This window comes from Solanum dulcamara, chromosome 12 (genome assembly GCF_947179165.1).
Source record: "Solanum dulcamara chromosome 12, daSolDulc1.2, whole genome shotgun sequence".
Taxonomy (NCBI): Eukaryota; Viridiplantae; Streptophyta; class Magnoliopsida; order Solanales; family Solanaceae; genus Solanum; species Solanum dulcamara.
The window spans coordinates 67,056,016-67,080,781 of NC_077248.1; the positions used below are offsets into that span (position 1 = coordinate 67,056,016).

Consider the following 24,766-nt stretch of genomic DNA (forward strand, 5'->3'; position numbering starts at 1 on the left):
GAAAAGAATCACCTAGTATTTTCGGAGATTTGAACCTGCTATTCTTTAAGTCTCAACCAGGCAACACTTTGGGTGCACAACTTTAGCCACCCCAACTTTATTCTGCAAGGAATCACCAAAGTCTCAACCACTAGGCAACACCTTGGGTGCGCAACTTTAGCCGCCCCAACTTTATTCTGCAAGGTTTATACTATTTTTGGTTGAAGCGATGATAAAACTTAGTGTTCTTGTTTCAAGAAAGGAAAGGGTGGGGCCGTTCCAAGGAAGGTACATGAGATAAAGAGTCGTCTTTTCCGAACATAGAGTAGTAATCAAAGCATTTTGGTTATTTGGACAAAGGTGCACCTGTTAACTTACATATGCCAAACAGAAATGCCTAGATAAAAGTAAAGAACAATCAATTGATTCAATAGTTCCAGCAGAAATATGTGCCATACAAGCTTGTCTATTACTGGGCAAACAACAGTTTTTTGAATCATTAGCTCCATGTTGGCAGAGCATTACAAAACAAGTTAAAAAGACATCTTCAACAAAGAGAGTAGTAGTCCTATTTATAATTAGAATTTTATTGCAAAGAGAGATCGAATCTTCAACGCGTTCTTGCTATGCTATTTAATATTCTTGAAGAGTCGAAGGAACAAGACATGCTATAATTCCATCAAGATTTGCTTCGTCAGAACAAACGTGTAAAAGCTCCAACCACAGTTCGGATGTCAAAATTTCAACATGTCGATGATCCATCACAGATGATTTGCTTCCATTACGAGAGAGTAGGATTGCCACCATCGTAGTGGCAAGTCTCGGCTACTATACCGACTCCTCGTCTCTGATTGGCCCACCAAATGTCGGTCTCATGTAATTGTCATCGAACCTCCTCCAGTAGGAATGGATTGTATATACAGGTCTTTGAAGAAGCATGGACAAACTATCCTTCGCACGTAAAAGGTTGGTTGTGGCAGATTCGTCAAACGAAAGCAAAGGGAGCGTCTCTTTTGAGTTATTTGGATCTCTATCTATACTTCTCCTTGTACTGTCATTCTGCGGAAGCAGATAGTGGATAAGTGGCTTTGTCAAGAAGCCAAAAACCTGCAATGAAACCAATGAATTTCTGAAGTTACCAAAAGCAAATAAAGCGGGAGGTGGCAAATTGACGAGTTGGGTCGAATTGGACAGGCCAAAACTGTCAAATTAATAAATGAGTCATCACTCGACAATCCCAAAGTTTGCTTGGGGCAACATAGTTGAGTCAAGAAGGGTCAAATAACTGATCATAACCCAACCCTGCAACATGACCCGGCCTCCTTTCCTTTCTTATTCTTCTTTTCAGAAAAATGCAAAACTAATATGAAAAGTTCTTCCAAATTTACATAATTCGAAATTTCCAAATTTTATTTGTATGTTCGGTTTGCATTCCATTTTGACCTGTTGATTCGACAAATGCATAATGACCCAAACCCGTTTAAGCTTAGACTGGTTGGCGGAATACTGAGAGATGAGTTCTTTTGCTACCTCTTAAGGACCACAAATATCAAAATATCTCCAGTTCTAATAGATTTTCCGATACCAGATATCAAAATCTTATCCAATTTGCCATTAACTTACCAGAGTACTGAAGAGCACAACAATTACTGTAGTCGTAACCATTACGGCATGCACTGGATCAATTGTAACACCAGAATAAGTGAACTGCATCAAAAGTTTATACGTTCAATATTAATCAGACATATTTGAAGATATCTGTTCCACTTCATTTAAAAACTGACCCATATCTTGGGAAATGCTAAGGTACCTGCTTGAACGCCAAGGCAATGGAGACCGCTCCTCTCATAAGACCAGCCCACCAAATTACTATCTGATAAATAGCACATGACACAACATAGGAGTGAATATTTACGACATGATTATTTCGAGAAATAACTAGAATGATACCTGATGTTTGAATGTTATTAACGGCGTTCGTGTAGCATTTCGGTTCATGAAATTGGAAAGAGCAGAGAGAGGGAACACAAAAGCAGCACGCCCAACAGCCATCAACAGGAGCACGGTACCATATATTCCCATTGAAGTCCAAACACTGCCAGCAAGACTGAGTAGTAACTAAACATTAAGATGCAAACCCAAGTATGTTTTGTCATGATTGCAATACCATATATACAATTGAGAAGGACGAACACAAACTAAATGATATCCAAAGTTTCTATTCAAATGACCAAATCGATAATCCACTCACCTTCTACATTTTTATGTCTTCACTGGCTATTCCAATAAATTGAAGGTGATTAAAAGTTGTGCATTTTCCAAATAGTTACTTAATGCAGACGTTAAACAAGTTGATAAAAAGTGAAACCTTGCTGCCCCATGGTAACGACCAATTTTTCACAAGTTTTGGTGGCAAAGCACATGAAAGTTCCTCCAAGAGACATCATTCTACCAAACGAGATCATAAACTAGGACTTGGAGTGGAATGTCTCTAATCTCTATTAAAAGTCTAGTGGGAGATCCCCAGTGTGCAAATGGTTCTCTCGTTTAAGTGGATTCGATGGTAAGAACAGTTTAACTTCAACTAAGCTTTGAAGGCAAGATGCTAAATGGCTGCATCATTTAATCATCAAATCACACTCTGAGGCTAGCGAGTTGAGTGGCCCTATTAAGTGTTAAATGGGAAACAAGGTATAAAAGAGTCAGCTGTGTGTTGCTGATTCTACATGGAATTTTACGGTAAAAACAGTCCCACAAGCAGTGGAGGATCTAGGATTTTTACTTGGGGAGTTGAGAAATAAAAATGTAGTGCCTATGATTTGAACTTGGAACCTCCAAGGTAAATTTTGAACCACTAAAAAGCATATATATACACATAAAAAAATTAATTTATATATACAGTGTAATTTTTTGCCACGGGGGTTCAGGTGAATACCCTCCTGACCCCCTAGATTCACCCCTGCCCACAGGGACATTGTTCACCAACTCAGTTAGCCTCTATTAAGTTAAAAGCACTAAACATACACATGAGTTCTTTTAATCAAAAGACCAAAGATAAGTCAGCTATATAGTTCTTTGTTTTCATATGATGTTACTATCTTTTCTTTTTTTCCCGGGAAGGCCGCAATCCAAGCCTAAGATACATTGATAACCAAATATAGATCAATAATAGCTAAATGACTAAACGCCAGGTGGAGATCTCACCTTTGTTTGCTCATTTTCCACTTCTCAATGTCCAGCGCATCCATTCCCACGTACAAAAATATGAACGTTTCAGAAATGAAGGACATAGCTTCAAATGCATGCCTGTGGTCCAAAGTATCTACCATCTCAATACATAATCATACTTCTACAAGAGCATTTCACGATAGGTCGAAATTGCAGAAAATATATGAATGACACCTTCTTGCATACCTCGTAGTGATTCTTGAACTATCAGTCACATTATGCCATGCATAGTGAGACATCAAGATTCCGGCAAAGAAGACGGTCAAAATCCCACTGAGGCTGAAAAGCTTTAAACAACATAATTACTTCATAAATACCATGAGAACACTTAATAATATGAATTTGGTATGGGAACTGAATATATATGAAAATAAACATGTAAAGGGACAGATCAGAAGCTCCTACGAGCTTGCTTAGCCCAGAAAGATCACCAAAAATCGGAACTGAGATGGCATGACTAAAAGATCACCAAAAGTCGGAACTGACAAAAATACTGGAGTAGTGGGGTGCGATGGGAGTGAGGAATGAAATTGACAGAAAGGAAAAGAGAATCTTAACATGAGGAAGTAAATTATTACCAAGAGGTAAAACTGCTTGGATTGAATCCTTTGAGATTATAGCATGGCCATTTATAATTGGTGCCATAATATCCAAGCTGAAGATGGATAGCGATCTACCCGACATAACCTAACCAAAGGCTAGACAATGAAACCAGTTTTTACATTAAAGATGACATAATCTGTGTTTCATCCTTCAAAAAGTAGATTTTACTAACCAGTCTATGAAATTTGTTCGAGGGTGATGCATTATGTCCTAAATGTACGATTAAGTTCCTACCCCCATGGAGAGCTGTTAGATTTGCATATATATGTTCTCCTTGATGGAATATAACTCAGAGATGAATCTAGGATTGAACTATATGGTACCTGAGTTTGGGATTCTACCACTTCCCATTTGATTTATTGGTTTGAAATCAATTATTTGTACTAATTTAGTGATTTCTTAACACATACAGGATTCCGAGCCAAATTTATTGAGTTCGGATGAACCCATATCTTGCCCTCTACATCCGCCCCTGAAATAGATTTACGAAGTCATCCAGTCTACCACAATTTTCAGGTGACAATAATGAATTAGATTTTGTGAACAAACTACTGCAAAATTGAAAAATGAGTACAAGTAATTGCTATACCTCAGCCAACATGTAGGACAGATATGCCATCAGAAGCATGAGGGATATTTCACGAATGGTAGAATGTCTGCACAGATATGAAAAGCTAAGTCCTGACTATTGCATAACCACTAGCACTCTTTGCGTTTAGAATTTATATGATATATAGATTCCAAGCTTCATATATGTCTACAGAAACATCGAAACACAAATTTTACCTCCCAAAGTATAAGTCCTTCAGAATGATTGATGTTAGAAGTCCAGCCTGCATGCAGAAACAGGACACACTCAGCAAGGCTATTTTCTCGTGGCACTCGAGCTCCAAGGAGCAGAACACATTTTAAGATAAGTAACTATACACTTGAGTGGACAAAGTTACTAAAGAATTCACTAAGCATAGAGTAAAAGTATATGGGAAAGACATCATTTATCAACCAAAATAACATGGTATTTGATTTATTTTTTCCTCTCCAGAGAAACACAATAGTCGTTAATATCCGAGTAGAAGCGAAATTTCTCCAGAGAAACACAATAGTCGTTAATATCCGAGTAGAAGTGAAATCAATGGCAAGGATAATCTTGAAACTAAGCGCAACCTCATGCTGCTTAATAAAATGGGCATCTTAATAGTTAATTACTAGTATATTTTCTTAGAAGACGATAATTCTTCAATTACACCATCCCACACCCTCGGACACAACATAAACAGTCTTTTCCATTTTTCTGAGTCTTGTCTTGGAAAGGTATGCTTTCATCAATAGATGCATGAGCAACAGTGAGATGCAATCGAATTATACTTTGGAGTGCCATATGTGCATATGTGAGGGTGTATTTCTTTCTTTATACGTTTGACAAGATGTTTTGAATATTGAATCCTTAATCAACTGGAAATAGCTACATTCGGTCTCTACCACATAGTACGGAATTAAAAGAGTGCAAGACTAACAGAAACTCCAAGAACGGTGCTTGTGGAGAACAGGTACAAAAAATCTAGAAAGACATGGAGAGCCGACCAGCCATTGAATCTTTCGACATCAATCTGCTGCACTGCATTGAAGAGAACAACTGATGTAGCATCATTCACTACTCCTTCCCCAAAGACAAGGCTGTAAAGCAACGGAGTCTCGTCTTGATGAAGGACCTGCACATAAAGTTTGCAGCAATGCAGATGTAACTTGCTGACTTAAAGAAACAGGACACACAACCTCACATGCCATTATAACTAACCTGCAGTGTGCAAACAGTATCCGTCGACGAAAATATTGCTCCAATACCTTAATCAGAACAGTTGCACCATTTAATATACCAGTGAATTAGCTAATATCAATAACGAAAAAGCAAACAAGGAAATTCAGATAGAACAAACAGACCAAGGTAGTCACGAACAGACAATCCACTGAAATTAAACTTAGGAAACAGCCACCAGCTACCTATATCAATCGGAGATGAATGTTAATCAAATAATTAGATAATGACAAAAGCAGAAGCTTTGGAATGATAGATTACCAGCCGTGATAATACTTGATGATATGAAAACCCCAATAACTCCAAACGACATAATAGTTAAGAAGTTATGGAAGAACTGCTTCTTCTTCACCTGGAATCTGGATAAGATGCGTATATACAACATGTCATTTTAAAATGTAAGATGCTCAAGATTGATGGAATTATAATTTAGCATAAAACTTCTTACCCTGCATTAAATATTATCGGTGGGAGTAGATAAATGAAGAACACCTCTTCATTAAATCTAAGTATGTGGGAACTTTTCCCCTTGTTTATCAGAAGTATTATTGTCCCTGATATGAGACCCTGTGCACCAGAGTAGATTATTACACTCAAAGACAGTAAAAAACTAAACAGTTATTTCTGTAAACGAAATGTGAAAAAATAAAAATCAGACACCAAATAATTGAGGGAAACTATGAAAAGGAGAAATGCAGTTTTTACGAGGTATGATTCCGTTTCCCTCAAAACTTTCATGCTATCTTTGTTGGCTAACTGGTTAAAAGGACTTGTTGGAACAACAAAAGCTATAATTCTGACAAAGATAGTTGGGGACCTTAACCCTACCTTTGTGAGGTCGAGAGATTGTTTCCGATAGACCATCGGCTCAAGAAAAACGTTTTCAAGATGAACAAAACTGAAGAATATGTATAAGCAATTAGTTTATCCCTCATTAGGCCCCAAGATGAATGAGTAAGACCTCTACATGGTGGGTCATATATTATATAAATGAACCACCATATTCCCCAGATACCGTCATTGCTTCTTCTCCAGGAAAAGAAGTTCACGACCAGTGGGCCTTCTACCTCCACGCGGCGTTGCTCCGTCAAGCTTTCGCATTGATTCCATGTGAATATGACTAAGAAAAGTGTGTTGCTCGGACTCTTCAAAAATCTCAACAGATGTTCCTTCCATGACAATGACACTAGTACACTAATATTATGTACATAGTAATTTTTTAATATTCGCTTAGACAACAGTGTCCGAGCCCAATTTGGTGCCTCCCCTATTCCACGAGGTGGTTACACTACACCCTTGGACACTTTAACATTTACTCCCCATTCAAGTTTAAGTTCCAATTTATGTGTCACTATTTCCTTGTTAGTGCGCTCCGCTCAAAAAGAGTGACAAATTTATATATTTAAAAACAATTAAGTTTACATTTCTCATTTTAGCCGTGATGAGAAGCTCACAAGTTTATAAAGAAAGCCACACATGTTTAGGACTGCTGAATCTCAAAAATCTTTAGTATTTTTTCATTGAAGAGCGCCGATTGAAACTATGTCAAACAAATTCCAACTCCCTCTTGTTTCAATTTTTCTATATCTGGATTGACTTGACACAGAGTTGTTTGACTTGACACGCTATTTAAAAATTAAAGTAACTTTTGAATCTTGTAGTCTTAATCTAAGGACATGTACATGTACCAAAATACACCTCAAACTATCTTTAATCTTGTGGTCACGTAGAAAGTTAGAATTAAAGAGTTGTTAAAAAGGAAAAATGCATTCTTTTTAAAACGGACTACAAAGAAGAGTGAGATAAACATATTGAAATGAGTAATATTTTTACAACCACCATAACAAACTCAATGTAATCCTACTAGTACAATATGGGGAGGGTGGTGTGTATACCAAGTGGAGTTAGAATTAAAGAGTTCTAAAAAAAGACATTTTTTAGATGGACTAGAAACGAAATTAAGACAAATAAATTGAAATAGATGGAGTAATACTTTTACAACAACAATAACAAACCCAGTGTAATCCTATAAGTGCAATCTGAGGAGGTTGGTGTGTATGCCAAGTGGAGTTAGAATTAAAGAATTGTCACAAAAAAAGAAAAAATACATTCTCTTTTAAAGAGACTTCAATAATACAAGCAAATTGAAACACGAGAAGTAATACTTTTACAACAACATATCGTAATCCTACAAATGCATTTTCGAGAGAGTGGTGTATATGCAAACTAGACCTTTCTTTTTTAAATGGACTTTAGTAATACACAAACAAATTGAAACATAGGAGTAATACTTTTTTTTTGGTTTTCCATCCTGTGTTCGGAGCCCGTGGAGCCCGACTAAATCCAGATCGTGCACGGCAGGTAATGGTTCCAGTGCTCAAAGCCGAGTCTCTGGTTAAAAGTGAAGCAGTCCCACCGCACCACACCACCCATGTTGGTACGGGGAGTAATATTTATACAAAAACAACAACATACAAATACGGTTTGGGGGAGAGTGATGTATACGCAGACTATAAACCTTACGTGTTTCTTATAAACCTTCAGCTCAAATAATATATTTCAAAGCGGGTTTGAAAAGGCAATAAAGTACAAAAACTAATACTTTTGAATATCCAATTTCATTTGACAATTCAAATCAAAATCAACACAGAAAATGTACATACAATGATAATGGCGGTGATGGATTCGTTAACCCATCGATTTTCTTCAAGCAAATGGCCAATTACTAAACAGAGACACAAAATCGCCACGAAAATTGTCAACGGAACCACCATCTTATGGCTGCTGCTATTCGCAGCATCACTCACATAGTCGAACAGTGCCATTTTGACATCCGAAAATCACAATTTTGGGTTGCATGAAATGTTTAGCCGCTGGGAAAGTGGAAAGTGAGCTAAAATAAGAAAACAAATTTTGCGTGCTCGCTGGGGGAATTGACACGTTTGGGAGAATAGGACGAAATAATCATGCAATAAATACACAAGTGGCAAAGTTTTATTCTCCTTTGTTCTAGCTTTATGTTGTCTTTTAACTATGTCATCATCTCATTGTTATAATCTATTCTTCTAGGGTGTGTTAAGTAAGAAAATGTTTTTCCAAACAATAAGTGTTTTTTCTTTTAATTTATTAAATCTTAAATTGAAAACGCAATCAAAATGGTTTCAAATTTATAAGTGGTTTTTTTTTTCATTTTTTTTTATGTTTTTGATACGTAAGTAAAATATATTATTCTAAAATTATTTATGACCTAGCAGATAGTGAAGTGATTGAGCTTTATGAGGTCTTAGGTTTAAAAGTCTAGTAAAATAAAATATTAGATGGTTTCTTTACATTTATTTTAACATTGATGGATAAAATTATCTAATGCTTATTGTTGATGGAAAGTGATAGTTATTTCGTGAAATTAATTGAGGCTATGCATAAGTTCGTTCAGACATTATAATTATCATTAAAAAAAATATCTACATAAATACTATGGTTTATAAGAGGTGGTGTGGTTGTGTGCTAGCAGGGTAGGAACTACTTGAATGAAGATAAGGTGTGTTGAAGGATTAAAAAAAAAATATAATTAATGCGGAATATCAATTTTGTAATTTATTTTTTCTACTTCTACTAGATAAGAGCTTGTTTTGCTAAAAAAATATTTTCTAATAACTTTGCCTATTAGAGATTTGTTTTTCCTACTTTTACTACGGAATGACTTATTCCCTAAAAAAATATTTTTAAAAATTTTGACCAATTAAATATGAAATACTGAATACACTCTAAAACTAGACGCTTTTTCACCCGTTTAAGTTTTGATAAATGGTTTTATAATTTATATTAATAGAAAATTGCAAATATTTTAAATTTTAGTGAATAAAATTACTTGATAAGTATACTGATTACTAGTCAAAGACAGCATGTACTAAACAGAAATATTAAAGTGCACAAAAAGTGACTTAATAATCGCCAAAAAATATGATTGAAATAATATTATTTTATGTGCTTTAGGCTTTTGAGTGAAATCCAAATATAAGATAATAAAATTTTTGATGAGATAGCATCTTTAATCAAAGGTTTCAGTATTTAACATAGAAAAAAATCTAACAAGTATTCTCTATTGAAATTTATTGGGACCGCGTAAAATTTATTTTTTGTACTTCTACTAGAGCACTTGTTTCGCTAGAAAAAATGTTTTCTAATAATTTTGCCAATTAGAGATTTGTTTTTCCTACTTTTACGAGGGAAGAACTTATTTCCCCAAAATTTTTGACCACTTAAATATGAAATACTAAATGCACCCTAAAATTAGGCGTCTTTTCAACCGTTCAAGTTTTGATAAATCGTTTTATAATTTATTGATAGAAAATATACAAATATTTAAATTTTGGTCAATAAAATTACTTGATAGGTATATTAATTACTAGTAGAAGATAACATGTACTAAACAGAAATATTAAAGGGCACACAAAGTGACTAGTATTGTTTTATGTGCTTTAGGCTTTTGAGCCAAATCTAAATATAGAATCTTTAATCAAAGGTCTCAGTATTTAAACCTTAGGAAAATCCTAACAAGTATTTTCTATTGAAATTTATTGGAACCTCAAACGCATATATCGAACACTTGATAACGTGGTTGTTTTACTTATTATAGAAGTTCATACTGTACACTATCTTTTATTTCAGATCAACATATAAAAGTTAAAAAATTTAATTTTGAAGTACATACACTTTGCCTCACTCGTGAAGACAATGTGAAACCAAATTTCTGATGGATTTCTAATGCAAGCAATCATAGTATGCAAAACAAAAAACATTAGTCATGTACGATGAACCTGCTAAAATCATGTGACATCACATTACAAAAAAGATTGGTCTGATCTGAACTCTAATAATAGCTAAAGATGTTCTTAATTCTCATTCTATGAAGAGTAATAACAGAGGCAATCTGACATAAAACTTATGATGTAACAAAGATGAGTTATTGCAACTCTTAAGCAGTAGCACCACTTGCACCCTTCCCTTTCTTCTTCTGAAGCTTCTTCATGTAAAACTCCAACTCCTTACCCTCCAAGATGTAACTGTCAAAAGTTAAATGACAAATGTAAGAAACAGCTGTAAGAATCAAGCATGATACTCTCTCCGTTCCAATTTAATGGATAAAGTTTAGATAGGCGGGAAATTCAAGAAAGAGATGTTTTTGAAACCTATGATCATAAACATGCCACGACATTTCTGTAGTTCCTAGAATTGAGAGACTTGTGGCCTTGAACATTTTACAACATTTGTGTGGCTATAAGAGCTTCTCAACAACAAACTAAAACATACACAATATAATCCCACAAGTGAGGTATGGGGAAGTGGAATGTATGTAGACCTTACCCCTACCTTTGTGGGGTAGGGAGGTGGTTTCCGATAGACCCTCGGCACAAAAGAAAAAGAAGAAATAGTAGCAAGGTGCAAGGCTATAAGATGGAAAAATAACAGAATAATAAGCAAATAACAAGTGAAGCAACTGATAGATATAGGAAGCTATGTGATTTCCCTTGTAAGAGTTTCTCATTAGGTAATAGATTCCAAATTTCAAGTCATAACTAATAGATTCCAAAAGAAACATACAGGTAAGATATTCAAGACCAAACATACACTGTTGTCTTAGACTAAAGGAGAAAACTAAGTTGATTAGTATTCTAGCTTAATCATTTTCATGGTTGAGGTAAAAAGCTTTTTCTAGTTAAATCATTATTTTATCAGGGTTTATTTGGACCAGAATAGATGCAAATAGTTGAATCCATTTCAACAAGGAAAAGATGATTAATTCCATCACATATGAACTTAATTTAGCCATGAAAAATCAGCAATGATGCAATTTTCATTCTCATAACCAAAAAAATTTAAGATAATACTAGACCTCCAATTCAAAGAATGGCACGTTTGTTTAAGTTAGCATGGCTACAAGTTTTCACAGTTGAAAAAATGTATATGGGTCATTAAAATGCATAACGTAAAGGTAAAACATCAGTTTTTAGCCGGTCACTAAAGTGAAATAAAGAGACTGCAGATTTGAGCTTCATCGTTTTCTACAAAGATTAAATAGAGACGAAAACCCATACCCATCAGCACGGCCACATTGGCCAGGTCGTGACGAGATTGCCGCCAATAGACGACCACTAGCAAATTGCTCTTCAACATGTGGGTCGATCTTACGATCCTGTTGACGCTTTTCCAGCTTTCTTTGGACATGGTTACTTTTCTTCTCCTCTGCAGCAGCCTCAGGAGCCTCCTGTGAAATCAAGTAGAAACCTTCACATAATGCACTAAGACTCTATGCCAACCAAATCAGTAGAACACCATGCTGCTGTACACATATACTAAGAAAAAATTCACCACAAGTGACATTTGAAAAGGATTTTTAAAGATCTTCACGAAAGAGGGGGGGGGGTCTTGTTTTAAAAAAAAAAAAATTAACACAAACAATTATGTCCAGTTGCATGAGAAACACCAAATACAGCACAAGAAACACTTATAGCTACACAGATGCTCAAGCAAAACCTCTTGCAATTAAGTCAATAAATTGTCTCATCAAATGATTATCAAATCAAAAGAAGTGGATCATCATGAACAAAAGAGCACACATAAGATAAGAAAAGCACTCATGGAAATACCTCTCCTTCCTTCTTTGCAGCACTCTTCTTCTTGCGACCAATTTCAACACCATAGTGCTGGAGATACCACTGCTTAAATGGAGCTGCATCAACTTGTACAATTGCACTCTTCACTAGAGTTTGCGTCCTAACCAACTCATTGTTTGAGGCGTTGTACACCACATCCAATAAACGGGTCTTCCTAGTAACAGCTTCACTTCCCCAAGAGTAGTTTCCAGTGTCCAACCTCAAAGCACGCCACTTCACATTGCCTCCTCGAACCCTTATCCTCCTAACAGTCTTAGCATTAGGCACCAGCTTTGTGTTTGCAGACTGCCTTCCCATCTCATACCTTCACAGACACATTAAATCAAAAGTCAATGTCATAATGTACACTAAATTGAAATCCTATCTATGAACAGCCAAAAATAAGAATTGCAGAAGATCTATTCAGGAAAAAGACTAGGACTAACTCATTGCAATTATGGAACAAAAACCACCAATATCTACACCTAATAAATCTACATTTCTTCTTTTATAAAAGGTCCAGTTTCATCAAAGAAACGACATTCAATAAAATCAATACACTCAAACCAAAATTAATTTGAATCAAATACAAGAATCCTCATGTAGCATCCATTTCTGCTATGCTCAGGTCAAAAAGTAGGACATACATAAATCATCAACTACATACAATCACAAATTAGTTTGGTCTACTATATCAGTCCTATGTACACATTCCACTACATTCACATCAAAATAGTCCATCAATAAAACAATTTTGCACAAATCCCAAGTTACTCTTGGTTAACCATATGAATCTTTTGCATCCATTCCAACTGTATTCAGCTCCACAAGTAGAAAATATCCACCATATCAACTATACCCATCACAAATTAGTTCGATCAACAATATCAATATTATGTACAAATATCAGAAATCACTGCATTCAGGCCAAAGTAGCATCAATAAATATTCAGCATTGTTCAACCCCCAAGTTAGTTTCAATAATTATATATAAAACCTTTGCATCCATTCCATTGCATGCAGCTACAAAATAGTAGAAATATAAAATATATCAACTTAACTCATCCCAAATAAGTTCGGTCAACTATATCAATCTTATGTACACAAATGACTACATTCAGATCAAAATAGCATCAATAAATAAACATTGCTCAACCGCAAGTTAGTTTTAGTAATATATTTAAAAAAACCTTTGCATCCATTCCAATTGTATTCAGCTCCAAAAGTAGAAAATTTCCAACATATCGACTACACTCATCCCAAATTAGTTCGATCAACTATATCAATCTTATGTACCCACATCAAAAATCACTACATTCAGGCCAAAATAGCATCAACAAATCAGCATTGCTCAACCACGAGTTAGTTTTAGTAAAAAATATAAAACCTTTGAATCCATTCCATTGTATTCAGCTACAAAATAGTAGAAAATATTCAATATATCAACTACACTCCTCCCAAATAAGTTTGGTCAACTATATCAATCTTATGTTGTAAACAAATCACTACATTAAGGTAAACACATAATCAATAAATCAACATTGCTCAGCCCCGAGTTAGTTTTAGTAAACTATATAAAACAAAGCATTAATTCCATTGTGTATTCAGCTACAAAATAGTAGAAAATATTCAATTTATCAATTACACTCATCGCAAATAAGTTCGGTCAGCTGTATCCATCTTATGTGCACAAATCACTACATTAAGGTAAACATAGCATCAATAAACCAACCTTGCTCAACCTCGAGTTAGTTTCAGTAAACTATATAAAACCTTTGCATTTATTCCCTTGTATCCAATATACCAACTACACTCATCCCAACTACGTTCGGTAGACTATATCAATCTTATATACACAAATCACTACATTCAGGTCAAAATATCATCAATAAAGCAACATTGCTCAATCTCGAGTAAGCTTTAGTTAACTATATAAAACAAAGCATCCTTTCCATTGTATCGAGCTATAAAAATAGTAGAAATATTCAATATATCAATTACACTCATCACAAATAAGTTCGATGGACTATATCATTCTTATGTACACAAATCAATTAATTCAGCTACAAAATAGCAAAAATATACAACAAATCAACTATACTCATCCCTAATTAGTTTAGATGAACTATTTGAATCTTCTGTGACATCTCATTGAGATAAGAACAATAATTTCCACTTACTTTCTCTTCTTCCTCCAAGCCTTCTTCTTGCCTCCAGTGGCACGTCTCTTGTGCATCGAATCCCGTGAGATACCTATCACATACCATAACAAATTGCTCTTTTAAGCTTATTTTTCACAATCTATCACTATAACAAAAAACAAAACATACGAGATTAAAGAAGATAAATTGAAAGCTAAAAGGATCGACTTCGTTACCCATGGTTGTCGGCGACGAAAGATCCTAGGGTTCCGGTGATTACGCGCTGCGATGGAGAAGGGCTCTTCAAGCGGGACGGCTAAATGAGATTCACTGGGCTTATAAAGCCATCTATTAAACCCTAGCTGTAGTTAAAATACCAGTTTTGTCCTCTCTTTACATTTTAGTCCTTGTTGTTTATCCTCTAACTCGATTTCAGTCCCTCACTTTTATTTGTTCCAATTTGGTACAAGTAGTGTTTGATTTAAAGGAATGGTAGAACTCTCACTAAGCAATTATACACCATTTGGATTCTGAATTTGTTTGAAATGATTTCATTATAAGTGTGGTTTTTGATAAGTAGTTATGATTTGTGAGTGGAAAATTATTTTATTTGGATTATGATTTATTGAAATATTTATGGATTATACCAGATATGTTGTTGTTGTTGTTGTATTAATTATTGAAATGTATGTGGGATCAAACGGAACTTCGTGCATAGAGATAATTTAGTGCATCGGACTGGTCTTTATTTTTTACTTATGGTATCATTCAAATACATAGTGATCATTTATTAAATGATAACTTCAATGATGGGTATAATGTTAAATTTTGTGTTCATTCGAACACAATAGCTTTGGCTCGAACATGTGTGATGTTAAATATTCACTAATCAAGTGCAAGTAATAGATTTCGAACACGATAAATCAAATAAGTTGTAGCATAATTTCGAACTTGAATCCATAATGTTCAAATCTTTGATCCGTTTATGCTTTGGATACTAAATGATCAAACAATTGGAAGCAATTTACTTATGAAGATTAAAACTAGCATTCTCATCCATTTATCGTAATTCAGGCATGACCTATTGACACACATACCATGTTGTTCATATGAAGGCGATCCGATTATATTGTTGTTTTCATTTTTACGTCAAAACTTTACTAACAAAAAGGAATAAATGTAATAGCTATTAAAAGTCATCACTTCATCGCTTAAAGCGAAGATGCCGCCCAAGCCAGAGGTTTAGACTTCATGGCAAAAGATATGCGCTTATGATAGAAGTGCTTCAAACAATGACGCATAAAGTAATCTCCAATAAAAAGGATCAATTCTTTAAATCTCAATTTTTAGTTGTTGAAAGATTAGTATAGGCATAGTTGCAAATTGAATGTTGAAATTTGACTATTATAATACCAAAATTCATATATGTGTAGTGCCTTTGATTTTTCATAAATTGAATAATTCACCTTTAAGAAGTTGTACTTTTTATTTCTCCCTTTTTGCTTCAAGCCTCGTGGATCTATCGTTTCTTTGAGCCTTTTGCTTTTAAAAACATTGACATCAACAAGGTGGATTTGTATTCATGATCTCCAAAAGGTTAAGAAAGTTCACAATCTTGTGCTATCAATCAACTCTGTAAGTTGTAACACCAAACCTTTGCGTGAAAATAAAAGAGAAAACAACTAAATCATGTTGAGGTTTGTTTTGACTTTTGTGCTTCTTTATTTTGAAGGTTTATGTGTTTTTTTGTTATGTTGTTCGAATTCTTCAAAATGTTGTTTGGTGCATGTCAGAACCTCCAATAATAGTGCATTTTTTAAGAATCTGATATGGTTGCAATGATTATTTTGAAGAGTCTGAGCAACATAGCAAATAACAACATATCCAGTGTAACCCGGATTCCATTATCAAGAAGTGTATCCACGGCTTCTTGTACTAATTTCTCCCACAAGTGGAATCTGAAGAAAATGGTGCATATGTAGCCTTATTTATCTTATAAAGACATAAAAGTTGTTTCTGATAGACCCTCGACTCGACTAAGCATACCAAACATTAAGTATATAAAACAAATATAATAGCGAAAAATCCATACTAAGAAGAGAACAAGTAGCAACAACAAATAATATGATAACTAAAGCAAAGAAAACAACAAATATTAATAAAAGAACTAGACAATGCTCAACTATCTACTAACCTTCTACCTTAATTCTCGACCTTCATGTCTTCCTATCTAGGGTCATGACCTCGATAAGAACCATACAAAAGTCAAAACAAACTTCAACATGGATGATTTGAAAGAAGCACTCAGGGATAAGCCATGCAAGCAAACATAATGCTTTCATGTGCAATATAGTCCCACACACAAACATAATGCTTCAAATATATTGTTTACAAAATCTGCAGTATCAAATGAATCAAAATATTCGGTACTTATTTGATGGGATCCTAAGTTGGTATTCCCAATTGTTTCACACTAGTAAATCAAACATGACCTCACATACAATCTGAAAGAAATGAAATCCCAGAAAAAGAGGGGAAACTATAAGAACAAACGCCAGCAACTTTGCCGGTCACTACAGTGAACAAAACGTTAAAAAAAGAATATAAAAATGACAACTCTAACGCTCAACATAGTACCAGAGGTACAGGTCTTATCGTGGGGGTGCACAAACACAGACATCAACTACAACAGACGGTATCATGTATACCTTGCAACCTGATATACATCTCGATCGAGTGCTGAAAAAGAGCCTATATTGCTTTTACTATATTGATACTTCAAACTGTCATAAAACACCTTTAAAACTAGACAAGCGCCTCACTAGCTCTAGAGATCAGCTTTCTTATATCCGAAATATATATATATATATATATATGTATATATATTGTGAGGGATACTATATAAACATCGACTTCCATTTCTTTTTATAAGTCTGTTCTCCTAAGTATCTTCAGATATCCAAATAACGAAATCTCCTATGCTGCAATTCCTGGAAATAGTCAAAAGGAAAAATATGAGCTATCTCATTTTCTGAATAACAAATAGCATTCTTTCAAGTATTAACTTTTGCTGGAGAAAGATAATATATGTACATTGCTTTAGTTTATGCATCCAACCGCAAGTTTAACAGAAATGATGACAAACCGGTATCATATATCTCTAATTGAAGACAAACTTTTTATTAGTGTATACGAGATAAAACAAGTTTTGTCGACAATCTACATATATGAGTAAGGCTGCTTTTGCTGTCAGCTGAAAATAGTGACCCCATAACATGCATGCAGATGCGAAGCCAGAATTTAAAGCTCCGGATTTTAGTCTTTTTAAGTTACTGAGTTCTAAATTAATAATTTGTATATATTAATGAATTTCTTAAGATAAATACAAAGTTTGGACCAAAGCTATTGGGTCCGGCCAAACCTATAACCCCTATTCAAGCTCCACCTCTATGCAGGATCCAATGCTGCCTTTTTAGTCACTAGTGTTTGTTGGATAGTCTGGGTAACTCGTGACCACAAATGAGTCTTATGGCCAGGGATAGTAATGGGAGCTGGAAAAGGGAGGAAAAACATATTCCGTCTCCCCCTTACCATACCTTTGTATATAAATATTACTTTATGAGTCTCTGCATGTGTGCGCCTGCACGTACAATTCGAGGTGGGTTACAAGTTGTAGATGGCCTTTTCCCATCCACAAATATGGTCAAGGTGAAAAATAATATTCGCCCACATCCATGTTGTCGCGTATACACATGTGTATTTAGAGTGGATGAATAGTGAAGATGACCTTTTCCGCACTAGACAGGTCCCTAGGCAATTTTCCCAGTTTCCTCACCACCCATCACCATAGTGACAAGGCTCTCTCTGCTATTTAATCTTGATCATGAAAACCATTCTCGTTGCTTAAACTATGATAATCAAAACTACAATTATTCTTTTCTTTTTAAACCAGAACAGATATAGAAGTTAGAACTTTATAAACTTAGTAACTTTCAGCATTACTTCTACTTTAACTCCACCTGAAGAGACTGACTTGCAACATAAGTACTAGACTTTGATAAAGGAATGGGGCATAAGCATCGCCTCTCGATCCAATCCATCTTTGTTTTGTCATTGGTTAAGATTGGCCAGGAGTTTTGGTATTTTTTTTTAGGCATAGATTGCCTCATCTGAAGAAGAAGAATATGCAAGGTCGCCAAAAACCAAAATAGAAAAAAATAAGAAGATACATGCCCGTTATCTACAAATATTTTGGCTGAAGATGCTTGAACAGCTTGTTCTTCTTTCTTCAGGCAGGAAAAGGTAAATGGTCGGGATCCCAAGGGCCAAGGCATTGTTCAAATTTCACATGAAATTTAATGAAAGTTACTACAGTTACAAAAGTAGGGTGCAAGACGGCATTTTCTTTATGTTTTGACTCCTCCAAACTTCAAATTTTCCACTCAGTAACTTTTTTTTAAATGACCGTAGTGTCTGGGCCAGCTTCCACGCAACTTGACTAATTCCACGGGATACCTACCACCTCCCACCAACAACAAATACAAGGTAACTTTGTCCACCAAGGCTAAGACAGATGAGAGGAAATCACCTAGTGTTTTTTATAAAATGAGCTCAAATTTTGAACTTAAAAGAGAGTACTATCGAAAAGGATACCGATGGACCTTTTGTACACTAGTTTGTCCGACATTCTAATGTTTTCCAAGCTAGGATCCTGCCAAAGGAAAGGTCTGATTTCCTTGTTGTATAGGGTTTGTTTTTATAAAATGATAAGATTAAATCTAGAGGACTGCAGTTTATGTATCTGTATAACCAATATCTGGAAATATAACAAGATATATCTCAAATTTCAAAGCAACATACTCCAAAAGATGGGCTCATGGTCAAGATGCAAAAAAAATTATCAAATAAATACCAAGGGAGGTGATTGGAAGTATAATGTTACCTCTATTCGATTGTCTATTTGCAATACTATAATTTCCGATATAATCCTCAGAATCTTTAGCAGAAACATCTCCTGGATTTCCAAGACCATATTCAAATGAAGCAGAACCATCTGCATCAGAAGGCACACCTTGCCAAGTTCGATCACCATACACCGAAGCACCACGGAATTGATCTCCGTAAGACCCCCTGTAAGCACCAGTTGATGCTGTAAACGATGAAGTTGTAGCAGCATTGTTTCTTCCAAGTCCTCCAGATCCCAGCCCATAACTATTTTCCCCACTCCTGAAATTCCCACCACCATATCCAGAAGAATTACCGCCTGGAACGGAAATAAGAGAACCCCAATTCGCATTGTTATTCCCAAAGACGCCATAATTTCCGCTTCCAGAGCCTACAAATGAACCTGGACCACCAGAACTTGCTGAAGCATTGAGGCCAATATTTCCCCATAAATTCCTGGTTGGGGAGCTTAGAAAAGAATCCGCTCTATTGTTGCTTGTGCTATATCCAATAGGAGTAGTGTATCTGCTTGAATTTGCACCGAAATATGGGTTTAGTATTCGTCCATAACCAAGATTATTGCTAAAGTTGGAAGCTCCTGCAAAAGTGGGGCTTAACGCCGGGTCCAAATTGACACCCATTCCATAAGCAGGAGAAGCAAACTGAGAGAAACCGGCACGAGCACCGGCAACTGGACTAAACCTGCCATCCATGCTAACCCCATATCCTCCAACCGACGTTAGATTATAACCCTGAGCAGCATAGTTGTTGAGGAAGGTGTTGGCTCTATTGAGTCCATAGTTGTATCCCATGAGAGGGCTGCGGTTAGGCGCTGGAGATAGCTCCTTTGGTACAGCACGCTTTACTTCAACCATTTTACCATTTAGTTCATGAAAAGTCTTAAACAATGTCCTATCAACTGCATCCTCTGAATCATAAGTTATAAATCCAAACCCTCTTGGCCTCTGAGTATTATGGTCATACATCACTACGACATCTGTGATTGTACCAAACTGATCAAAGTATGTCTTAAAATCACTCTCCGTGACAGTAGATGCTAAGCCTCCTACAAATATCTTTTTTGTGCGTCCGGGACCTGGAGATCCTTGAATGCTGCTATTGTTTCTATTTATTATTTGTTGATCATCCCTAGGAACAGCCTTCTTTGCCTCAACCTGAAAATCGGAAGCAATTTATTACTTGTAGAGATTAAAAAAGAAGAAGGCAGTTTGGTGCACAAAGCATCCCGCATTAGCAGGGTCCGAGGAAGGTCACACCCCTTGGGGTGTAATGTAGACAAGCCTACTAGACAAGCCTACCATAATGCAAGCATTAATGGTTGCTTCCACAACTTGAACCCATGACCTAGAGGTCACACGGAGACAACTCTACCGTTGCTTCAAAGCTCCATAGATAGAGATGATTATCCCTTGGATAAAGACTCTTCCAAGTGTATGTAAGTTTCATGTAAACAAGAGGTCTCTATCAACTAGCTGCTGCAAAAGGGCAACCAATCATTTAGCATAAACCTTCCATTACAGCTTCCCGGGACAGTTCACATTTAGGTAAACTGTGATAATGTACACTACTCTAATCTCTCAGATGAAATACTACAATAACAACCATTATGGCTCGATCTCAAACTAGTTGGGATCGGCTTTATGAATCTTGTATGTCCATTTCACTCTAATATCCAAGATAAACAACAAGAACAGCAACAACTATGCTTCAACTACAAACAAGTTGGGCTTGGCTATAGTAATTAAAGATGAAAAAGAGAAGAACAACTACCGTTCGGCCATCAATCATATGCTTCTCCTTAACTACTCTTTCAGCAACAACAGGATCAGCAAAGACAACAAAACCAAATCCACGAGCACGACCAGTATTACGATCCCTCATGATCACAGCTTCCACCACTTCTCCATATGAGCTGAAATATTCTTTAAGACGATCTTCATCTGTGTCCCAAGAAATCCCACCTATGAATAGCTTACCAAGATCTGACTCCATCATTTCTGCAATCATAAGTTCAATATCCACAAAAATAAAGTTCCACCCACATAACAAAATCACATCTTGCACAAACTAATGCAAAAAATTAATACCACTACTAGACAATCACTGAGAATTTGAGCAAAATTCTTCCACTCAACATTAAAAAAAAACACTTTTATTTCTGCAATCATAAGTTCAATATCCACAAAATAAGTTTCACCCACATAACAAAATCACATCTTGCACAAACTAATCCAAAAATTATTACTACTACTAGACATATTCAATCACTATGAATCTGTATTAGCAAAATTGCCTACATCTGAATCAAATATAACAACATAGGCACATGATTACCAACTTGATATAACAAAAATCTTGGGAATTTAAAACACCCCACAGGTGGAAATCTTAGTAACTCAGTTAGTTGGCTATATGAACTTTCACCTTATCGATTACGGTTCGACTCCCACCTTGTAATCCCCTCCCCAATACCCCCAATTAAAAAAAGATCCAAAAATGTGGATAAACAAAACAAAAAAAAACGGACCTTATCTAGCAAATCAGGCAGACCCCAAGTGGGGATACTGATCAGACAGCAAGTGGGAAGTGTTGGATTCAATCCAAGAACATGGATCCTGGTACAATCAATCAAAAACCAATCCAATGTGTCTGAAAAAATCAAAACTTTAACAGATCAGATGCAAGAACAAGACTCAAAAACAAAAAAGAAAAGTTTCAAATCATAAATAGCTTCTCATACCATTTGTAAAGATTGAACATTTTTTTCAAGAAAAAACCCAAATTGGGAAAATGGTTAGAAACTATAACCAGAGATCTAAAAAGAGGTGTATAACTATATAGTTATTATTATAATTATTATTTTGTAGGAATAAGGTAAAAACAGAGGATGTGAGTGCTCATCCTCTACCTCTCTTCCCCTCTCTCTTTCTCTCCCCAAATGTCCCTCTCATCTTTTTATTTCACTTTTTTTTTTTGTATATATTGAAGGGAATTGAAATTCTTGAATAAATTACTAAGATGTTCGAGTAAGTTTATAAGCCGATTAAATTAGTTATATTTTTTTAGATTTATTTTTGTATTTGATAATTATCAAAAGTGTTTATATGTAATGATTTAATACATATAAGAATTGTAATTTTTTCTTTACAAAATCATGTATATATTATATAAATATTGAAGGCAATTGAAATTGTTGAATAAATTATTGAGGTGTTCCATTATATTTATAAGCTGATTAAATTAATTGTATTTTTTAAAATTTATTTGTATTTTTGATAATTATTAAAAGTGCTTACATGTAATGATCTAGTACATATCGCGTGTGTGTTCACGAGAATTGTAATTTTTTCTTTACAAATCATGTATATAATATATAAATATTGAAGGAAATTGAAATTGTTGAATAAATTATTGAGGTGTTCGGTTAAGTTTATAAGCTAGTTAAATTAGTTGTAATTTTTTTTTATTTGTGTGTTTGCTAAATGTTAAAAGTGCTTATAATGTAATGATCTAGTGCATATCACGTGTGTATTCATGAGAATTGTAACTTTTTCTTTACGAATCATGTATATATAAATATCGAAGGGAATTGAAATTGTAGAATAAATTAATGAAGTATTCGGCTAAGTTTATAAGCTGATTAAATTAATTGTAGTTTTTAAGTTTATTTTGTGCTTTTATAAATGACAAAAGTGTTTAATGAAATTACCTAGTACCTGTCATTTGTGTATTCACGAGAATTGTAACTATTTCTGTACGAATCATGTATATGTAAATATTGAAGGGAATTGAAATTGTTGAATAAATTAATAAAGTGTTCGGCGAAGTTTATAAGCTGATTAAATTAATTGTATTTTTTTTTAGTTTATTTGTGCTTTGATAAATGTTAAAAGTGCTTACATTTAATGATCTAGTATATATCGCATGTGTGTTCACGAGAATTGTAACTTTTTCTTTTTAGATCATGTATATATAAATATTGAAGGGAATTGAAATTCTTGAATAAATTAATGAGGTGTTCGATTAAGTTTATAAGCTGGTCAAATTAATTGTATTTTTTTTAATTTATTTGTGCGTTTAATAAATGTTAAAAATGCTTACATGTAATGATTTAGCATATATCGTGTGTGTGTTCATGAGAATTGTAAGTTTTACTTTACGGACTCTGTATTTATAAATATTGAAGGAGATTGAATTTTTTGAATATATTAGGAAGGTGTTCGGCAAAGTTTATAGGTTGATTAAATTAGTTGTATTTTTAGTATATTTGTGTGTTTGATAAATATCAAAAGTGCTCAAATGTAATGATCTAGTATATATCGCGTGTGTCTACACGAAAACTTGTAACTTTTTTTTATGAATCATGAAAAAATTAATTAATTTTTGTTTATATAGAGAATTCACTTATTATGCATTAATTTAGATCGTGGTAAGAATTCATAAACTTGAAATTTTAAATTTTATAGTAAGTTATAAATGATTACTCATGACTCATAATGTTACAACTTATAAGCATCTTTTGTCAAAAGTCAAAACTAAAACTTATATAATTTTATCCTAGTATTTTTTGTAATGTCCAAAATTTTCTTTTTAAAACGCAACTTATAATTTTATATTTATCTATTCTATTTTTATTATCATTAGCTCTTTTTATGTGAAAATAATTTTAATTTTTTTTTTAAAAAAATAACTTTGAGGACATATTGATCATTTTAACGAAACTTTTTTTATCAGTACTTTTTAACTAAAGTCAGCAGTTATTTTTATTTAAACATATAATTACTTATTTATTAAACTTAAAAATATTTTCTAACACTTAATATCTATCAATTACTTTAAATTAATTAAGTCAAACAGACTCGCTCTCGATAGAACAAAAAATAAATAAGACAAGTAGATGGAGGGAGCGGTTCGTGAACGAGACTACGTGCATATAGGTCTTGTTGAGCATTTGGTTGTGGCAAATCGTCGAATACTAAGTGGGGGCCACCTACCTATATTATTACATAACATGTGGCCAACTTGTCTATATAATAGAATTAATGTAGAATGATACAATATTTGAAGTACAAAGACAAAAAAGAATAAAATTAACTATTATGATGAGGTGGTTGAAATCTCTCTACTAGATCTCGTGTTTAGTTCTCATTGGGATGGAATTAGGTGTTAGGCGTGGATATAGAGATTGATTATAGATTCGTGTGAATTAGTAAGAGGAGATTGATGCATGGATCCTCCAGTGCAGAGGCGTGAGAGGCTGGCTATGAGTGTTTTATACGAAAGATAGAAATAGATTAAAAAAGTATTGGACAAAAGTGTGTAATTAAATAGGACACGACGCAACTTCACCTTATCAAAGATATAACCATAAATAGGAGATTATT

General features: G+C 34.5%; 3 protein-coding genes across 3 annotated transcripts; all 3 read right to left on the reverse strand.

Moving 5' to 3' along the window:
* Window positions 1-583: 583 nt before the first annotated feature.
* Window positions 584-8,468, reverse strand: LOC129876888 (sodium/hydrogen exchanger 4). The gene is made up of 14 exons (XM_055952367.1): window positions 8,287-8,468; window positions 6,072-6,190; window positions 5,885-5,982; window positions 5,749-5,808; window positions 5,606-5,652; window positions 5,325-5,519; window positions 4,597-4,643; window positions 4,400-4,466; window positions 3,394-3,494; window positions 3,184-3,285; window positions 1,930-2,074; window positions 1,790-1,852; window positions 1,603-1,686; window positions 584-1,086 (listed from the first exon to the last, which is right to left on the reverse strand). Exons 1-14 carry the CDS (start codon window positions 8,446-8,448, stop codon window positions 808-810), a joined length of 1,569 nt encoding a protein of 522 aa, XP_055808342.1. The 5' UTR covers window positions 8,449-8,468; the 3' UTR covers window positions 584-807.
* Window positions 8,469-10,360: 1,892 nt separating this feature from the next.
* Window positions 10,361-14,761, reverse strand: LOC129876217 (40S ribosomal protein S8-like). Its single transcript, XM_055951584.1, has 5 exons — window positions 14,654-14,761; window positions 14,457-14,529; window positions 12,271-12,601; window positions 11,719-11,888; window positions 10,361-10,686 (listed from the first exon to the last, which is right to left on the reverse strand). The coding sequence occupies exons 1-5, from the start codon at window positions 14,655-14,657 to the stop codon at window positions 10,599-10,601; spliced, it is 666 nt and encodes a 221-aa protein (XP_055807559.1). The 5' UTR covers window positions 14,658-14,761; the 3' UTR covers window positions 10,361-10,598.
* Window positions 14,762-16,799: 2,038 nt separating this feature from the next.
* On the reverse strand, window positions 16,800-22,308 carry LOC129876310 (heterogeneous nuclear ribonucleoprotein 1-like). The gene is made up of 5 exons (XM_055951721.1): window positions 22,123-22,308; window positions 21,910-22,031; window positions 21,153-21,379; window positions 19,360-20,536; window positions 16,800-17,407 (listed from the first exon to the last, which is right to left on the reverse strand). Exons 3-5 carry the CDS (start codon window positions 21,375-21,377, stop codon window positions 17,394-17,396), a joined length of 1,416 nt encoding a protein of 471 aa, XP_055807696.1. The 5' UTR covers window positions 21,378-21,379; window positions 21,910-22,031; window positions 22,123-22,308; the 3' UTR covers window positions 16,800-17,393.
* Window positions 22,309-24,766: the final 2,458 nt, after the last annotated feature.

What these genes read in the sequence shown, in the direction of transcription:
- LOC129876888 (XM_055952367.1), bottom strand. Translation starts at nt 8,448, where the DNA reads ATGGCACTGTTCGACTATGTGAGTGATGCTGCGAATAGCAGCAGCCAT. An exon ending in CCGATAATATTTAATGCAGG is followed by an intron (nt 5,983 to 6,071) that starts GTAAGAAGTTTT and finishes CATCTTATCCAG; the next exon opens with ATTCCAGGTGAAGAAGAAGC. An exon ending in TGGAAAATGAGCAAACAAAG is followed by an intron (nt 2,075 to 3,183) that starts GTGAGATCTCCA and finishes TCTTGCTGGCAG; the next exon opens with TGTTTGGACTTCAATGGGAA.
- LOC129876310 (XM_055951721.1), bottom strand. Translation starts at nt 21,377, where the DNA reads ATGATGGAGTCAGATCTTGGTAAGCTATTCATAGGTGGGATTTCTTGG. An exon ending in ATATGATTGATGGCCGAACG is followed by an intron (nt 20,537 to 21,152) that starts GTAGTTGTTCTT and finishes TCCGATTTTCAG; the next exon opens with GTTGAGGCAAAGAAGGCTGT.
- LOC129876217 (XM_055951584.1), bottom strand. An exon ending in CTGCAAAGAAGGAAGGAGAG is followed by an intron (nt 11,889 to 12,270) that starts GTATTTCCATGA and finishes TTGATTTCACAG; the next exon opens with GAGGCTCCTGAGGCTGCTGC. An exon ending in CAATGTGGCCGTGCTGATGG is followed by an intron (nt 10,687 to 11,718) that starts GTATGGGTTTTC and finishes AACTTTTGACAG; the next exon opens with TTACATCTTGGAGGGTAAGG.